The sequence below is a fragment of the Phoca vitulina genome, unplaced genomic scaffold (genome assembly GCF_004348235.1).
Source record: "Phoca vitulina isolate PV1807 unplaced genomic scaffold, GSC_HSeal_1.0 scaffold36, whole genome shotgun sequence".
In the NCBI taxonomy this organism is placed as follows: Eukaryota; Metazoa; Chordata; class Mammalia; order Carnivora; family Phocidae; genus Phoca; species Phoca vitulina.
In genome coordinates, this window is record NW_022589739.1 from 16,238,542 (window position 1) to 16,258,436 (window position 19,895).

Here is a 19,895-nt window from a genome sequence, read left to right on the forward strand (position 1 = left end):
TTCAGCCATCCAGTAAGTGTTGACTAGATGCTCAGGTTGTAATACAGAACACATTTTCAGGTGCATTGGGGAAAAAAAGACTTCCTACAGCATTTTGTTCTTCTTATACACAAGCATGCATCTACTTACACAAATGCACACCTATTTATTATAGCAGTTATCACATTGAATTGTAATTTGTCTTTTTACATGTCTGTCTCCCCAACCAGATTGTGTGCTTCTTGAGCATCCTTTGTTATTCCGTAAGCTCCTTTATATCCTCAATGCCAATACAGACTCTTGCATATAGGTGCCTAGTTTGTTGAATCAGTGTATACGAGTGAATGAGTAAGTAAATACAGACACAAAAGATATTATGCCCTCTGGGGGCTTACGGTCTTCTTGGGGAGATAAAGCATGAAGTTTACAGTAAATACAAAGATTAAAAAAAAAAAACAAATTGTTTTTTTTTTAAGAGAAACTTTGTTTATAGGGTTTTTTTTTTTTAACTAATATAAAACAGATTCCCAGCCTGTAGTTCATGTAATTGCTTCCCGGCGTCAGGATTGGTCAGAACATGAGATTGCAATGGAGACTAGCCCCACCATAATTTATCAGGATGTATCCAGTGAATCACAATCAGCTACTTCAACAATCAAAGCTCTATTAGAACTCCAACAGACAACAGGTATGAATTCACATGCTCAATTGAATGAAGCATGTTTTCTCTAGAGATGGGTTGTGCTAAAATACTACCACTGTTATATTTTCTTTGTTATTATTTGAGCACATTTCCCCCCTCTGGACTGGTCTATAATCGTTGCCGCAGTCTGTTTACTTGTCAGTTCAATAAGATGTGCCCAGGAGTACTGAAGAATAGACTAGTCAGGGAGAAAAAAGGACAGAACTCTTTCTTTTCTGTCTCCTGCTTAAAAGGGCAATCTTGTAGCCTCGTGTCACCAGAAGGCAGTAGTTTCTATCATTTCTAGGCACAAGGATAGATGCAGTATAGCTGCTAATTGTATGTAAGAATAGTAGGAGGCAGATTGCAGGGTCCCTGCCATCCTCCTTGATATTGGTGGGCAGTTTTGTGGACATGAAACACCATTAATGGCCCTTGCTAGCATTCTCATTTGTTTTTTCTTTATATTTCATTGTATAATTTAACCACTTGAGCTTCCGTGCAAAGCCATCCTCATTTAACAAGATCCTGTCAGTATTTCTGGTTACTTAAATATCTTCAGTAAACTCTAGGCAAAACCTGTGTCAGTTATACTGACTTTCCTGTTACACAATAAGTCAAAGATTGTTAGGGTACTTAAGGGACCTTAGCAATGATCTCATCCAGCCCTTTCATTTTATGCATAAATAAACTGAGATCCAGAGAGTTTACCCAATTGGCTGGTGGCAGAGTGAGACTCCATGTCTTTTGATTCCTAATTCAGTGTCCTCTTTACTTGTGGGGTGACTGTGATATTATTTTGGTTTTGTTTTGCTTTCTTTGTTTAAATCATTAGCTTGATTTTGTCATATTGTACTTCGTAGGAATGATCTGAATGATCTTTCGGTGGACTTAATTACTGGTAACTATTTGTTGTAACATCCACTTTACTCTAGCCAAAGAATACTAGCATTTAATATCTTCGGTTAATCTTTCTATTGGTGTTGTTTTTGCCCTTAGGCACTTCCTCAGCTCCTTGTCTTTGACATACTCAGCCATTTCCATTAATGTCCTATAGAGGGTGGAAACCGAATGAGCAGATTTTTTAGAAAAATGATAAGATAGAAAGTATATTTATCCATGGAACCCATTCTTGTTTCCAGACCATTCCATAAAACATTTTTGTAGAACAGAGAGGTTGTTTTTTCCTAACACTGAAATTTTTTATTCTTCAAGAGTTGTTGAAGACTTGGTAGATTTCTTTGGAGATTATCTTGAATTTTTAATAGATCAAATTAAACCGGTCATTGTATTGTACTATTCTGGGTAGATATGCCCTAGAGCAAATCATGGTGTATACTGCTTATTCACCCTTTGTTTTCAGGTTGAACTCGAGGATACCAGGGACTACCTTGAAGAAGGGTAAAGGAAATGTTCTAAGAGGAGTGTGTACAAGGGAAACAGATTGTTTGGCCTAGTCATAGTAGGGGGGAATTTTAGTCTGTATGCATATGAGTTCTTCTTGCTAGGCTGCTCGGTATGGTTGCACAAATTGTGCATTCTACAACCATACATAGCAGTCTGCTTTTTTCTCTTCAATTCACTGTCTCCTTAGTCATGGCCAGTGTGGCACCACAGAGGTCTGGCTCATTATTCCCATGGACAACTCTGGTTTTGATACTTGTTTGTAATAAAAGTTAACTTTTCCCCTGACTTTTTTATGCAGTAAAGGAAAAATTGGAATCTAAACCAAGACAACCCACTATTGACTTGAGTCAGATGGCAGTGCCTATTCAGATGACCCAGGAAAAGAGACATTCTCCTGAGAGTCCATCCATTGCTGTGGTAGAGTCAGAACTAGTTGCTGAATACATCACTACTGGTAGGTGTCCTTTAAAAAGTAGTATTAAGGTAGGAGAGCTACCTTTCTGGATTTGATGGGATGGTTGTTTGGGGGAGAATATAGGTTTTATATTTCTAGATCTTTTCCAATTTGCTCTGAGAGCAAATTCACATTGTGCTTGGGACTTACCCTATCTTTAATGATGAGGGGGAAAAAATCAATTGGTTATTGCAAATTGCAAATAATAAAGAATTGCAAGTTGGCCATATATGATGTCTGTGAATACAGGGTGACAGTTGTAGAGAGGATAAAATACCTTTTATATAAGAAGAAGTATTTTGAGGCATCTGAGTTTTTTTAGTTTTGGGGGAGGGGAGGTGGGTCAAGGGAGAAAGAAGGTATAAAACCCAATACTTTTTTAACATAAAGAAAAAAATGTGGAAAACTTGAAATCCATGTAAATACTTAGGAGTTCTGGTGGAAAGCAAATTAGGTATTTGTTTAAAATGTGGTCTGGCAGTAAAACACTAATGAGATTTTTGGATGGCATAGATAGAAAAGTGGAGCAGGAAGGATAATAGATTCTTCCTCTCATATTCTGGTGAGACCACACCTGGAATACTGCTTTCTGGTTTGGACACTTCATTACCTTGAGATTTGAAATAGTTCAGAGGATAGTAATATGAATAATTAGGGGTTAGGAGAAATGACTTATGAGGCAGTATGTCAAGAACACCTGTCTTAAGTTTTCTTAAGCAGTGATTAAAAGAGAATATGAAGTTACAAATATTTAAAGGATGTAGACAATACCAAAGCAGAAAAGGAATTCTTTGGTATCATTTTAAGAGATATTTTTAAAAGATTAATGGGTTAAAATTGCCAGAGGGGAAAATCTAGTTAGAGACTATGGAAAGCCATCTAGCATCTTTCTTTAGAGATCTTTAGCAGAAAGCCAAAGAAAGCAGAGGGCAGTATGTTGGGGCAATCAGTATTAACCTCTGGGGATAGACTAGATTGTCAAATGGTAAACAGAGGAAAAGACCTATGATTTCTTCCCTTACTTATCCTTTTCAGAACGCACTGATGAGGGGACAGAGGTTGCTTTTCCCCTTCTAGGTAAGTGGTGTGCATCCATTTGTAGTATAACTGAAGGTTAAATATTATTGCTTGGGGGGGAACCACTTAAATGGATGCGCTCTACTCTGATCTGGTAGAGGAAAGGTAAGCTCCGCTCAGTGAAAAGGAGACTTTCCTTTCGCAGGATAGTGGGATTCTTTCTCAGGAATGAGCAGTTTGACATTGAAAAAAATAAGAGCTTTTAAAGAAATAAGTGACTGTTTTGTGCTCTTGATATGGCGCAGTTAAGGTCACTTCAGCTGTTTTCCAAATGTTCACTCTCTGACTTCCTTCCAGTATCTCCTCCCTATCATATCCTAAGCCACATTAAGCATTTTCTTTGACTTCAGATCCAGCTTCCTGGACCTGATCTCTTGTATTATCCTACAGTAGGTGTTAGTTTTCTCTGACTTTCCTGCACACTGGGGAATTACTATGAACAGATTTACAGTATCTTGAATGAGGATTATTCTTAAATGATTTTAGTTGATCTTCTATTAAATCCATTTCCTTTCTTAATAAAAAATTTAATGTTATAATTAAGATTAGTATGGGCAGCAGAAATGTTCCATATAATCTGATAATTTCATGAAAAATTGTTTATTTTTCAAATGTCATTCATTTCTGATGATGCTTCTATCAGTAAAAAACTTCGTGTAATTTTAATATTAGTATGATTTGTTTTTTCTCCTCAGTCACATTATAAATGATTTCCATAGTTGTTTTAATATCAACACTTTTTTTCAGTTTGGTTGAGCACATATGGAAGATTTTATTAACTCATATAATTTAAAATATGCATATAAAGCATACTGTGAAATGCAGTAAGATACTGCAGTACATTTATACCAGTGGTGCTGCCTATAATCTCTTATATCACATGTAGGCATATGTGTAAGCGACAATAGAAAAACTGTGAATATAGACAGAATGAGTTATAAAAATAAATAAAGCTTGTTTATATTTCACTGGATAGTTTTAGTTCTGTACTTATAATACCTAGGTAGTACTTTGACATTGATTTCTGTAGCGATCATCTTCTCCTTGGACATTCCACTATGACTTTTCTAAACATGGAACCACTTGAATATGGAACTACTTGAAATTGCAAATCAAGATATTTGAGCATTAGAATCATGGGTTATTCAGAGAATTTTGATATTCTCAAAATCCTTAGCTAATCTTACAGATTTGTTTTACTCTGTTTTCAATTCAAAAAGCTTGTTTCCCAGTAACCATAAGCATTTTTAAGGCTCTATAGAATAAGAAGTGGTGAATGTTTTACTGTTTAAAAAGTTGAAGTTGAGGCTGGTAAGAGATAGTTTGGCATCAATGTAGAAGTATCGGTTTACATCTGTTACATCGATATAAATGTCTAGTTTATTCCTTTGGACCTTTGTAGCGAGAAAATAGGAAATGGGGTTGTTTTCCTGTTACACTGTATTCTCACCCATTTATGTCAGATGAACAAAATTTGGATTTTTCTATTCTTTTGTTTGCTTTATAAGACTTAACAATTTAAGGACCATTTTCCATCTTTTACTTCATTTGATCCTCTTCTAGGTAGAGAAAATTTTTTATTCTATTTAAAAAAACAAAAATAAACAAAACTAAAACCTCTAAGTTTAGAGACTCATAGAATTTAAATGACCTCTTCAAATTCACATAGCTGGTTGGTGGCAGGGTGGGACAGAATCCACCCAGGTGTGACTCTTGGTGCAGTTCTTTGTGCAGTATCATCTTGACCTCTTACATCTTTAGGAACTATAAGGCTGCAAGACAGTGTCACTTCATGTAAAAGAATGAATGCTTCTGGGTTTTGTATTGCATTTGGAACTGGGACCAAGAAATTATTATCTTAGTAAATTAAGTATAATCTTAGTATCCTTAAAGATATTAGTCTAGGATTTGATTATAGAAATGTATTATTGTTTTGTTACCTTAATGGGGAGAAGGTTGTTGGAGACATTAAGTACAGCTCACAGGAGGATATAACTTTAAGGGGTTTGTTCCTCCTTTGTGATAATAGTTTTCACAGTGCTTCTGCATTTCTCATCTCATCCTTATAATAGCTCTGTTATTCCCATTTTACAGATGAGAACACAGAGTCTCAGAGAAGATAAGTGACTTTCTCAGAGTCACACAGCTCATAGATGGGCAGACTCTGATCTTCTGCTCCTAGTTCACAGTACCACACATTCTCTGATGCAATCTCACAGACATTTGTTTAAAATGACTACTGGTTACAGATGCTGTGGTGATTTCTGGAGAAATATCATCACCTCCTCTATTTTCAGTCAGCCATCGCTCCCAGCCCCAACAGCCCTCCCAGCCCCAGCGGACCCTGCTCCAGCATGTGGCTCAGTCACAGACCGCAACACAGACTTCGGTGGTGGTGAAGTCCATCCCAGCATCTTCCCCTGGAGCAATCACCCACATTATGCAGCAGGTTGTATCTCTTCTTTCTCTTCCTACCTTCTGTAACTGCCTCCTTCCTGAAATAAGGCTTAGTCTCATCGATTATGGGAGAGGAAATAACTGAATTGAAGAGCATTTGTGTAGTTCTTTCATCTGTGAGGACTGAGTAGAGGAAATGAATTGAGAGTCTTAATACTTGGAATGTAATTAAGAAACAGTATTCATGGATCTTCTGTAAAATTGGAACATTTCAAAAGGGTGGGACTATCTAGATGAATCTATGACTTCAGAATTGGTCACTCTTTCTATATCCATTGTTATGGAAGCATTTATCACTGAGGTGAGATTTTTAAATGAAATAGAAGTTGGCTTGTTTAGCTGTTTGTTGCTAGGTGTTTTGCTTTTCAAATGAATTCTCATAGGAAACGTTATTTATAAGTAGGTATAAATATCTGACTTCTTTCACTATATGTGACCAGTTAAGGAGGAGGAGACTCAATGAGGAAGGAGAATGAGTTAATACACAACAGAAAATCGGGTACCAGGGGTAACGGGGAAAAGAAAAGAATATGCTGATCAGCTGATTTTGTGTCAGATACTGTGCTTTGAGCTTTAAATACGTTAATTTGTTTAATTCTCAACTATGATCCTGCAAGGTGGGTGTATTATCCCTCTTACAAATGAGGAAACTCATGCTTACAGAAGTTAAGTAACTTATTCTGGGTGGCAGAGCCAGGATTTAAACTCAGACCATCCTGCCTCTATACAAAGTGATGTCATAGATGCCAGATTTAAGCGTGACTTATCATCAGTTGTCACATAAATCCACCATCATTTGGCTGGTAGTAGTTGATCCTAATTTTAAGCAAACTAACCTGAATGGCAATAAAGAAATTGGTGCATTAAAAACCTATATGTGTAAGGTCATTATGAGATAGGGGAGAGTTTCAATTGAATCTCAGAGTTTTAAAGTTTAGAATGAAGGAATAGCATGATAAGGAAGTGGGAAGGATGGGGTTGGGGTGGATTTTGTGTCACTGAGGAAAGCCAGGTGGCCAGAGGTTTAGCTAAGTATCAGATCTCAGCCTGGATGCTGGCCGGTCCTGACATTGAGCTTTCTCAGGACCCCCAGAGAGGTCGAACAGGCTGACCCTAACCATGTCCCTCAAGATCGATGCCTCCTCCCATCACTGTTATATCCGACACGGAACAATCTCCCTTTCCACAGACAGGAGTGCTCTCGTCCCCTCCCCCAGTCTCCTTCCCTCCTGGCAGCCAAGTCTCTGGGAAACTGTTGCCCAGTGGGCCCAGAATATGACCAAAGGGACGAGGATGACTAGTGCAGAGGGTTGTTCTCACAGGCCTTGGTGAAGCCTGATGAACCATTTCCACTCTGAGCAGAGAGGCCCTCTGTGGGTACCCAATGGGCATCCTCAGACAGTAACTCTTCCCTTCTGGACAGCATTGGACATACACACGTGGGCTTCTCTGAACCTTGGCTTTTCTCTGAACACCTCATTCCTGGGTTGCAGTGTTCTTTTCTTTGGATGGGTCGGTATCTCTGATGACCAGGCGAGAGAGCTGTGTCCTGAGCCAGGGAGCCTCTTCCTTTTCTGTGTTGAGCTGTGCTTGCAGGGCAACCTTATTCCTCCTACCTATAGATTCTGGGCCCTCGAGGACTTTTCTTACAGAAGTGAGTAGACCAGTTTTTGCAGTTTTCTTTTTAGGCTCTTCTGAAAATTTTTGAATGAATCTCATAACCAAGTCTTTTCCAGTTTGAGGAAAATGTAGCAATGTAGGTGTTTTTCTTATTTCATTCTTACTTTGTGCCTTTTTTACTTAGGCATTAAGCAGTCACACTGCTTTTACCAAACACAGCGAGGAACTTGGAACTGAGGAGGGCGAGGTTGAAGAGATGGACACTTTAGACCCTCAGACAGGTCTGTTTTACCGATCTGCCCTGACTCAGTCACAGTCAGCTAAGCAGCAGAAACTTAGCCAGCCCCAGCTGGAACAGACTCAGCTGCAAGTGAAAACTCTGCAGTGCTTCCAGACTAAACAGAAGCAGACCATCCACCTGCAGGCAGACCAGCTCCAGCACAAACTCCCGCAAATGCCCCAGCTTTCCATCAGGCATCAAAAACTCACCCCTCTTCAGCAAGAACAAGCACAGCCCAAGCCAGATGTACAGCACACACAGCATCCCATGGTGGCCAAAGACAGGCAGCTTCCTACCTTAATGGCACAGCCCCCACAAACTGTAGTACAGGTGCTCGCAGTGAAAACCACGCAGCAGCTCCCTAAACTGCAGCAGGCTCCGAACCAACCAAAAATCTACGTGCAACCCCAAACCCCCCAGAGCCAAATGCCGCTCCCAGCCGCATCAGAGAAACAGCCGGCAAGCCAGGTAACGGAATATTGGTAGCATGCAAAGTTAAACCTCTCTGTTCACGGAAAAAATGAGAACATCACGACCCTATCGTGATTAGCAGTGCTTTCTCCTGGCAAGAGGAAACTCAAAAGCCTCATTTATGCTGGTATTACTTTACCCCATCAGAAGGTTGACATTAGGGAAGAAATGCACGCATTAATATAGGAAGGAGAAAAAAAAAAAGCATAGCACGCAGAACTTGATTTTCCAGGCAGTTTTTAACGAAATCACTTCAGCATTGATCAGCGGTGCATAGAAGCAAGATCCCTAAATTATTTGTATTTTTTAGATATAAAATATTTTTTTCCCACGCTTGTAAACTCTCATATCTGTGATAGTAATGCTAAGTAAACTACAATCTTTTAAGGAGCTTCATTGAACCATCTTCCTTTGTAGTTTACATCATCATCATCTAGTTAATAAATTTACTTTCTAGATTTATCTTCTAGATTGCAGAGGAATTATCTGGATATTCAAAAGAAAAATTATATTAGGGGAAAACCAGTGGCTTTGGAGTGATGTATATATGTGTATTATAAATACATATATAGAAAATATATTTGTATAGCTGTATTTTGAAGCAAAAAATTGAAAATCCTACTTTTTATTTTTAAAAACGGAAGATGATGTAAATAATATGAGAATGGGTTGAAGGTATACTGTGTGGGGATATAAATCCCAAAGAAAAACAAGGCTGCTGTGACTTTTTTTTCGTTTACTGCTATGAACCTTGGCTGGCTAGACGAAGGTTCTTTTTACCCCTCCTCTTTCCCTAGGTTTCTTAAAAGTAACCAGATACTTTCCCATCCAGCCCTCTTTTAAAACACCAAGCTTCATTCAGAATGTCTTCCTAGTATACCGCACGAATGTTTCTTTTGCCATATTATCTGGGGTGTTGGATAGGTTTTTCTCAAAGAGATGTAGCTGTAACACACACAACCCCAATTTGTTTTCAGGTGGAGCAGCCAATTATAACCCAAGGATCCTCTGTTACAAAGATAACTTTTGAGGGGCGCCAGCCTCCCACAGTTACAAAGATAACTGGTGGCAGTTCTGTGCCTAAGCTGACATCACCAGTTACAAGCATATCTCCCATTCAGGCCTCTGAGAAGACAGCAGTGTCAGACATTTTGAAAATGTCTTTGATGGAAGCTCAGATTGATACAAATGTAGAGCATATGGTAGTGGATCCCCCAAAGAAGGCTCTTGCCACTAGTATGCTCACTGGTGAAGCAGGATCATTACCCTCCACCCACGTGGTGGTGGCAGGGATGGCGAATTCCACTCCCCAGCAACAGAAATGTAGAGAGTCCTGTTCAAGTCCATCTGCTGTTGGCCCTCCCTTAACGACAAGGAAAATCGATGCACCAGGAGTGCCTGCGACAGGCCAGTTCATGCGTATTCAGAATGTAGGCCAAAAGAAAGCTGAAGAGAGCCCAGCAGAAATTATCATCCAGGTAAGAACTGGAAGGAACATGAGAAGTATTGGGCATCTTGGGGGTTGTGGGTTTGGTGTGATTGGGATGTTGCAGGAAGAGTCAAGCCAAGATGGCAAGAGACATAGTGATTATTTTTGAGATGGCATTTGAAAAATTTTCTTTAATACCTGTTGCAAATATACAAATTTATATTTTCTGGAAGAGAATCCTAGAAAATTGGTGGATGTTATCACACAGCACCCCTCAGAGGCAATCAAGGGCCCTGAGCCCGTATGTCAACTTGATTTATAGATAAAAAACATGCTTGCCAGTGTTAACTCAGTAAGTCAGCCCAGAAAATCAGCAACTTGATGGGGTCAAACTCCTCCCCGGTCTTTGCTCAAAAAAGGGGTATAACTGGATTGCACTTTTATTTCAAGTTAATTTCAGGGACCCTTTCCTTGGAAAAACATAGTTCTTTATCTTGATCTAAATTTATGGTTTTCAGGACAATTAAACCTTAATTAACCGCAGTGTCTGGAGAAACATGTTGTAAGAAAATGTTTCTACATAATTTAATTTTATATTTAATTTGGGATTAACCGTAAAGCTTTGCTTTTTATTTTAATCATTGTTGAAAAATCTTGTTAATGGTTACTGTCCTGCCTTGGTAAGTACAGGCTAGTGAACATAATGAATTATTCATTGGCAGTAGATCTTCTATGCCTCACATTCCCTTCATTCTAAAACTCATCTGTCATCATGCATAATAGATCAAGACTAAAGAATTACTGAGTTCAGACTAGCCTTTAGAAGTTGTGTTTTACTTCCCTTTGTCCTTGCAGGGTTTCAGGTTGTTTTCTTGACATTTGTCATTTTTTTGGCTATGCTGATAGATGGCTTGGAACTTATCAGAACAGCACATTTTAGTTAATGGAGAATTTGGATTCATTGAAATGTGGATAATCTAGGATTTACCATAGAGTCACTGTTGTGTGACTTGGAGTTTCTGTGGTAAACTTTCCCTTTTCCATGATGCCAGGCTATATAAGAGAATGCAAATTGACCAGTATTCACCCAATATGATATAAATAAGTATGGGGAAAATGCCTAAAGGCAGATAGAACTGGCCATTGAATTAAATGATTTGTTCCTCTGTAAAAACAATTGTTAGCAAATTAAGTAATTCTTGACGGAGGGATTCGTTTGCCCCCCCCCCCCCCCAAGAGGTAGAAAAGGAATGAGTTCCTGGCTTTGCCACTCACTATGTGACTTTAGGCAGGGCTATTTAACCTCACTCTGCCTTAGTTTCCTCATCGGTAAAAATGGGAATAAGGAATGCCTACTTTACATGATTGATGGGAGGATTACACAAAATTGAGATGAAGCACCTAGCACAGTACCTGGCTCTTGGTGATTGCCCAATAAATGGTAGCTGTTAACTATTTTACTAAAATTTACTGTGGCTCCTGAGAGTCTGCGGCCATACCACCCTGAACACGCCCGATCTCGTCTGATCTCGGAAGCTAAGCAGGGTCGGGCCTGGTTAGTACTTGGATGGGAGAGTTAATTGGTATACTCCCTAAACTGGAAATAATTTGGGACAGCTTATTTGGAAATTATTTTCTGCACTTTATGAACAGGGCTGAAAATTGCTTTGTCTATCAAGGATAGTATCAAATGAGTCTGCTCTCTACAGAACACACAGCTAACTTTCAGTGTATACCATGTGCTAGGTGGTCATGTCAGAGGGAAGGACAGTGTGTTGGTTAGGAACCGAGCTTTTGGAGTCAGAAACACCTGGATTTGAGTCTCACCTGTACTGCTCCTTCCCAGCATTGTGGTTTGGAGCAGCAGAGTTCACCTCTGTACCTCCATTTCATTCCCTGTGAAATGGAGACCATAACCGTTGCCTCACAGGGTTGTTTTGAGGATTTCATGGAAAACTGTATGGAATGCAGCTAGTTAAGTGTCTGACACAGAGGAACACTCAATAACTATAGCTCCTGTTACTATAATCATCATGAATATATTGTTAGGATATTTTCAGATCTTACTAGTTACACTTAGCTTTGACCGGAAGTACTGATTTTACAGATTCAGTAAAATAGTATGGGGATGAATGAAAGCAGTCTGCAGAAGTGCTTTGATTCTTGAAAAATGTTTTATAAGAATCCAACGTGTTTAATAATAAGTGCTTTGAATGAAAAGCATTGTTCTTTGTAGACAGATAATCTGTATTTCATTCATTTGTTCATTCATTCATTCATTCATACCACATGTATTATTTAACCTCTATGTTCTAGGTGCTGTGCTAGGTGCAGACTAGAGGAGTAAACAAGACAAATATATCTTCTGTTCTGAAGGAATCTATATATGTGGAACTCATAGAATTTTAGAACCTTGAGGATCTTTAGAGTATATCTTCTCTATCTTATTTTACACGAGGTTAAAGCTCAATGGGGTGAAGTGACTTGTTCAGAGGTCCACAGCAAGTCTGAGCCAGAGTTGAACTACAGTCCAGGCCTCCTGACCCCACCTAAGACTTCTTCACAGATCAGCTATATGGAACAGAGTGGGAGAAAACAAATAACAGAAAACTCCACTACTCTAGATTCAGTGCCTTGGCATCTTACAATATTTTCTTTATAGTGTTAAAATTATTTTTACATCCCTCTCCCCATCCTACGCCCCCCCCTCCCCGCCCCCGCCGGCAGTAGAAGATTCTTTTGGTCAGGTGTATTTCCTGATACTCAATTTTGCCCTGGGACTTTTAATGTTAAAGATAGGTCAATTCATTTGGCAAGTGTTTGCGCATCCAGTGTGTGACAGGCCCTCTTCCGAGCTCTGGGCATCTGGCAATGAAAAAAGATAGTCAAGATCTGTACTCTCCTGGAGCTTCCATTCTAAGGGTGAGAAAAAAATTTAACAAACGAAGAAAAAGTAACAATGTAATAGTGATGGGGGTGGGACCTACCCAGTGATCTGGTTTCATGGTCATAGAAGGAAGACTTCTCAAAGCGTTTTATTCTAAGCATTTGAGCTAAGATGCAGATGACAGGATGGAACCAGCCATGCAGAGATTTGGAGAAAAAGTATTCTAGGAAGAGGGGAAGAACTAGTACGAGTGTGTTTGGCATGAGCCTGGAACCGTGATAAGAAGTTTGATTTTATAGCAATTATGATAGGAAACAGTTGTAGAACTTTAAGCAGGGGTATAATGTGAACTGATAGACCTTTTAAAAAGGTATCTGATAAAGATGAGAAAGAAGAACCTGACAAGGCAATATGGCCATAATATGTGTTTGTCTACTGGTATTTTTATTGTTTAAAAGACAGTTTTGTCCTCTTTAGAAAGAGTATTAGTATGTGACCCAAATAAATAACTTCCCCTTTGAACTACCAAAGGGTTACTGAAGGTTCCTGAAGGGTTTAAAATATATTGTGGTGTCAGCAAATTAATCCTATATCTTGCAGATAATAATGAGTGAAATCTGACTACATTTACATTTAAAATTTGCTTAATGATCAAATGAAAATGTCCTTTAAAGTCTCTCTCTTGAATTAGGCACAGACTTCAGCCTCCTTTACTAGAAGAGGTGCCATCAGGAAGTGGAAAGATCACTTTAAGTTGTTAGAAGACTTGAGCTTTAATCCTGGCACTTTAACTTTGACCAACTGTGTGACCTTGATTAAGTCACTTACCCTCTTGGTTTCCTCATTTGTAAAATGGGAGTAATATTTTTCTTATAGTGTTACTATGGGGATTTAGTAGAATATCATGTGTGAAAGCACCTAGCACAGTGCCTGGCGTGCAGTAGTTGTCCAATAAATGTCAGTTTCCTTGTTTCCTTCCTTAGTGTTGGGGAAATCCTCCTGTTTCTTTTTCTTACCATAAAGCCTCTCTCCTGTGTCTTCTCTTCCAGGCCATTCCCCAGTACGCTATTCCTTGTCACTCCAGCTCCAACGTGGTTGTAGAGCCCAGTGGGCTTCTTGAGCTAAACAACTTCACTAGCCAGCAGTTGGATGATGATGAGACGGCAATGGAACAAGACATAGACAGTAGCACAGAGGATGGAACCGAGCCCAGCCCCTCTCAGAGTTCTGCTGAACGGTCCTAAGTGTTTTGGAAACAGGAGTGCACTTTAAAACCTACTTGGTTACCAAGTGTCCAGGGAAGCCCTTGATTTTTGATGTCTAAAGAGAGCACTTTGCCCATGCTTAGGCTGTGGACCCCAAAATTGCAGTGTTTCAACAAGAACTGCTGCAGGAGCAGCATTTTAAAACAAGATAAAACTCACAGGGGACTGTACTTTTTTTTTTAAAAAAAAAAGGAAAAAAAGAAAAAAAAAAGAAAGAAAGAAAAAAAGAAAAAGATGCACATCTGCAGTGACAGAAGACCTGATATTCTTTCTCTGTTGGACCACGGCTGATGGAAAAGTATGCCATGCAGTGGAAAGAGACTTTTCCTGTGAATGTTCCTCAACTGGTTTCTACTGAGCAAAACACCATCAGAAAAGGAGAATGTTAATAGTTTGTATTTTGAAACGGTGTGTCAGGAACAGTTTTTTAAAAAACCTTGTATGTTTTTGAAAATCCCTGGAAGTGTTGAATTGGTTAACATTTTACATTTGCTCAGTTTATAGTTTATGAAATAACTAGAACAATACTGGCATTAAAGAATCCTTGTTAGATGGTGGAAATCAGATCCCTAACCAGTGGGAAGTGCTTTTTGGGTGGCTTGTACATTCTCACCAATTGTATGCTAATTTATTGTGTTGTTGTTCCTTTGTGCTCTAGGCAGCACACTTGCCTTCTATTTATTTAAATGTAAACATTTCAAAGCAGGCCATATTCTTTCTGACAGATTTTCTGTAAACCAGGATTGCCTGCCCTTTCCACCTCCCACCCCTCCCTGCTCCTTTAAGAAAACTTAAGAGAAAATGTTTCATTGTGAAGGAGAGGAAAAGAAACATTTTCTGGCCCAAAGGAAACGTTCAGCTATGTTCAGGAAAAATTATTCATATGATGCTATCTTAACATTGAAATTGCACATTCATGTTGGACTGAGACTTTGAAGATAACTTTTACATACTTTTGTTTAACTCCCTTTGAAATGTATAAAAATTCATTTACAGTTCTAAATGTAATGTTTTTAAGCATTCTGCCTTTTTAGGACACAGTTTGTTTAAGCAATATGTTTGGGTCTTGTGATCACTGTCTGTCACAAGTAGAGTGAGGGGTAAGAGGGTGGGAGGGTTAACGGTCAGTTTTGACAAGTTGTGGCAAAGGAAGCAATTCTTTTCATTTTTAAAAAAAATGTAAATAGAAAAGTTTTTAACGGTTTTATATAGATTTCACTATAAATAAGCATTTTAAGACTGACAAATGTTGAACTGTACATACATATATCAGCATAACTGCCCAATTTTTTGGTGCTGAAGTACTGTAAGTAGATTTCATCAACAGTCTCCTAATTTTTGCATCTATATCTAGAAAAAATACTGTGATACTATAGTTAATAAATTCCCACTAGAGTGACACTGAAGATTTAAACACAAGCATTTATAAGATGCACTGACCTCTGGTAGTTGCCATCATTTCTCCTGAGCGGTAACGACTTACCCATAGATGGGGCTGTTGGATTTAATTTTATTGTACAAATTCATGTTTAAAGACTTTGTGATTGTTTCTAGTTAAGTAACTTTTTAACCTCTCCAGTCATAGGCTTCTTTGAAAATCTGATCACACTATGAACTCTCCCCAAAAAGACATGCATACCAACTGACATGTTAGATTTTACATACAATCTTAGGGGTTTGTGGACCCCTAAGCCTAACCATGTATTCAAGGTTAAGCCCTCTGTTATGGTCAGTCCATTACTTACAGATGTAAGTTTTTATAAAATAAAATATCTTTTAAATATTCATGGGTCAGGTAACAAGAGCAAACTTGAATAAAGTTATTACGTTCTACTTCTACATATTCTGGCAGCATAGCATACCTGTGTCCCTTTGAGAATTTAGCCTTAATATGTTTACAGCAACTGGAATGGCAGATGAAACTTCCACAAGCTACACTTTTAAAAATTAGTGTGTATATATTAACAAACTATCAAGTGAGGGATTTAACATTTTTTTTTCTTTCAAAGGTATTACTTTCAAGGAGAGCATGAATTCTTTTGTTTATTCAACAAATATTATTTAAAACATCTTCTACGTGTCAGGTACTGTTCTAAGCACCAGGGATTCCACAGTAAATAAACAGAAAATCCTACCCTTACGGAGTTTACAAACAGAGCTTCCTGCTGATGGAATGGATGCCAGGGCCGAAGGAAGGAGGAAACACAAGTGACTCTTAGGTTTCTTGATTAAGTGGATGGATGGTGATGCCGTATATGGATCTCCAGGTATCCTTTTACTGAAAGTCTTAGCATTAGATCTATTTGTATTTCATATGTTTAAGTCCATAAATTAAATGTAATTTTAAGTCAGTCCTTGTAAAAGACATTCAGAGATTATGCTGCAAATACTACAGAATTTTTAGAGTCCCAACAACTGTTACAGGCAGTGATAAGAAAAATCCATTTGGTTTAAACTTTGATAAATGCTTTGCATTGCAGAATGCAGTTTATGTTGAACTTAGAGAACTTAAAAAAAAATGTTTTATTGAAATTAATTCACATGCCATACAATTCACCCATTTAAAGTGTACAGTTCAGTGATTTTCACTATATTTACAGAGTTGGGCAGCCATCACTACAGCCAGTTTTAGAACATTTGCATAACCCTAAAAAGAAACCCTGTACCCCTTAGCTGTTACCCCTGAAACACCCCATCACCCAGCCCTAGGCAACCACTAAACTACTTTCTGTCTCTATGGATTTGCCTATTCTGGACATTTCATATAAATGGAATCATATAATATGTGGTCTTCTGTGACTGGCTTCTTTCATTTGGCATAGTATTTTCAAGGTTGTAGCATGTTTTAGTCCTTCGGTCCTTTTTATGGCTCAGTAATATTCCATTGCATGGATATACCACATTTTATTTATCCATTCATTGGTTGATGGAGATTGGAGTTGTTTCTGCTTTTTGGCTATTCTGAATAATCCTGCTGTGAACAGTTGTGTACAGTTTTTACATATGTTTTCAGTTCTCTTTGGTATATATCTAGGAGTGTAATTGCTGGGTCCTACAGTAACTATGGTTAATGATTTGAGAAACTACCAAAATCTTTTCTACAGTGACTGCACATTTTACAGCAGTATAGGACAATTCCACTTTTTCTACATCCTCACCAATGCTTGCTATTATTCGTTTTTTGTTTTTATTTTTTTTTTAAATTATATTCATCTTAGTGTGTGAAGTGGTACCTCATTGTGGTTCTGATTGACATTTCCCTGATGGCTAATGATAAGAATCTTTTCCTCTGCTTATTGGCCATTCACAGATCTTTGGAGAAATGTCCTTTGCCCATTTTTAAATTAAATGATTTTCTATTTTATTATTTAAATTGAGAACTTTTGAAGTACAGGCAATAATACCACTCTTAAAAGAAAAGTAACCTGTTCTCTGGTAATTAATTCATCACCCTTAAAACCTTAATCACATTTTACTTCTTCCTCTCTAATGTAACAAATTGCTTAACATTCTTAAAACTGCATAGAGCTTTATAATTGAAAACACTTTTAAATACATTTCTTTGTGAGGTTCTCTCAATGACCTGCTAGGATAAGAGACATAGTACAAAGGAAATAGTGGCCAAGTGGTCTGGATTTGAGTCCCAGGTTCCTGTGTTAATGGACCATATGAGCTTGAGCAAGTCCCAGTCCCCCTAATACAAAGTTGAGTGTTTCTGACCCCCTTGGGATTATTGTGAAGACTGGATGAAATAGTGCATGTAAAAATGCCAGGCGCAGAGCTAGGTGCTCTATTTTTTAAGTCTAGTATTTATACCACTCCCACTTTATAAATAGAAAATGAGGGCTCAGAGACAAATGAAGTACCAAAATGCACAAATTATATGCTAATAGGCATCCTGCTGATCCCCAAGTTGCTACTTTCTATATAGGAGTGTGTGTGTGCCACCAAACACAGGATTGGCTTTTGGAAAGACAGGGGAACTTGATGTTGGCCTATAACGTAATCTCTTTGTCAGTCTTAGGTGCCTTTACACAGAGGTGCTCACACACGTTTGTTTTTTGAGTTCAATTATGTGTCACGAATCCCAGGTAAGAGGAAGTAGAGTGAAAAAGCACCATATAAGCAAGGCCTTTCCAAGAAAAGAGTGAGAAAACAGTCTGCTGCCTCTGCTTACAGATTTATAAGCCTAAGTAAGTGAGGCTTGATGACCTATATATTGAAAAAAGGATTGAAACACCATATGATCAGATTTGTACTTGTGAGAAGTCTTGCTCTGCTTTCTTACCTCTTCCTTGCTCACACAGACTGTAACTGAAAACATGTCGCTTACTTAAGGAAAAAAGCAAGCCCAGGTTTGAATCCTCACAAACCATGTGAGCTTGGACAAGCTCTAAGAGGCTTTGGATAGCACAAGATGGAATGGTTTATACTACTATGTTATCTAATTCCCACTTTTAAATGTCCTTTTTCTTTTCCTTCCAGCAGATAGTTACTGGGCACTTTCTTTGTGCAAACATTGGGGATATAATAGCCAGGGAAAGAAGCCTCTACCCTCATGGAACTTCAGCTTAGTAAAGGAGATATATGAGTCAAAGATAGCAACTAAATATATTCATTGCTAAGTGCTATGATGGAAAAATAAGTATATAAATACTGAGGTTGGGGAGTTTTGCTCAGAAAGGAATTATAAAGTGATCTGAAGGAAGAGGATTTAACTAGGCAAAAAGGATAGGGGACAGCTGTCTAGGCAGAAGGATAGCAGCTATGGAAGCCCTGTGGTAGGAGGGGCTTGGGGAGAAGGGAACTTTGAGTAGGCCAGTGTGGCAGCAACACAGTGAGTGAAGGCAGCAAGCATGGGAGCAGAAGGTAGAGACAGACCTCTATGTGGATCTTGCAGGTTATGATAAAGGTTTGAGGTTTTATTCTTAGAACAACAAGAAGTCACTGCAAAGTTTTAAGCCATTGAACCTGGCAAAATGAGTTAATACATGTACAAAATATTTGGAGTTAATGTTGGTTCATTAGAAAAATATATTTGACCTTTTGTTTTTTGATGCCAGTCTCATCTCCTTATGTCCTTTTCTCAAACATCTTCGCTGGTTCCCCAATACTGTAGTATGAGTCTGTGGCATTCAAGGGCTTAGCCAAAGCTTCAATCTACGTCTCTAGATTCATAACCTATTTCACTACCCCGACCTACTCCCTGTCTCCCCCATCACACATACAGTTTTTGCTCTACATTTGAAAGGCTCACTCATTCCTCAAAGCCCAGCTTGAAAACCACATCCTTCACCAAGACTGCCTGGATGTGTTCAAGGGGAACTTACCCACCCCCCTGCTGGGTTCCTCTAGCATTTGGGGAGAAATACATGTTTACTTAGCACTTACCATTGGTTATCTACTGTGAATTATTTGCAATTTCTCACAGTGTGCCTCTGGGAGAGTCCTTAAAATGCAGTATTCTAAGGAGTCATTCTAAATTCTTTCAGCCTAAAGTAAGAGATGCTGAGCTTTCTGGATTTTTTTTCTCTTATGCCCTTGAATATCAACGTAGTCAAGTTTGTTAGAGTTTAGTGACATTGATAATCTTGATTAGGATTCACTCTCATATTCAAGTCAGTAGCATCCTATTTGGTTCTCCACAGGATCAACTGCTATTTCCTTGCATGGTAGAGTTCACCAGGGTCTATCATCTATGCTATCACTTTGACCTCTACCATATATGGATTAATTAGTTAAATCATTGAATAAATATTGAGCAGTTATTATGATCCAGGCACTGTTCTAGCCACTAGGGATATAGCAGTGAACAAAATAGTGGAAAAATAAAACAACCTGTGCTATGTAGCTTACATTCTAAATGGACTATAAATATAAATTAAAA

General features: G+C 38.4%; 1 protein-coding gene across 9 annotated transcripts in view; it reads left to right on the plus strand.

Moving 5' to 3' along the window:
• EMSY (EMSY transcriptional repressor, BRCA2 interacting) overlaps positions 1 to 17,216 on the plus strand; it is a 91,578-nt gene extending 74,362 nt beyond the window's left edge. For 6 of the 9 annotated variants that reach the window (XM_032427342.1, XM_032427336.1, XM_032427337.1 and 3 more), the window contains 7 exons: positions 503 to 667; positions 2,367 to 2,522; positions 3,558 to 3,599; positions 5,897 to 6,048; positions 7,861 to 8,424; positions 9,405 to 9,905; positions 13,793 to 17,216. In XM_032427342.1, coding sequence (XP_032283233.1) covers positions 503 to 667; positions 2,367 to 2,522; positions 3,558 to 3,599; positions 5,897 to 6,048; positions 7,861 to 8,424; positions 9,405 to 9,905; positions 13,793 to 13,987 — 1,775 coding nt within the window. In that variant the 3' untranslated portion in view covers positions 13,988 to 17,216. The remainder of the gene's footprint in view (positions 1 to 502; positions 668 to 2,366; positions 2,523 to 3,557; positions 3,600 to 5,896; positions 6,049 to 7,860; positions 8,425 to 9,404; positions 9,906 to 13,792) is intronic. The other 3 variants (XM_032427339.1, XM_032427344.1, XM_032427343.1) reach the window with 2 other exon arrangements.
• Positions 17,217 to 19,895: the final 2,679 nt, after the last annotated feature.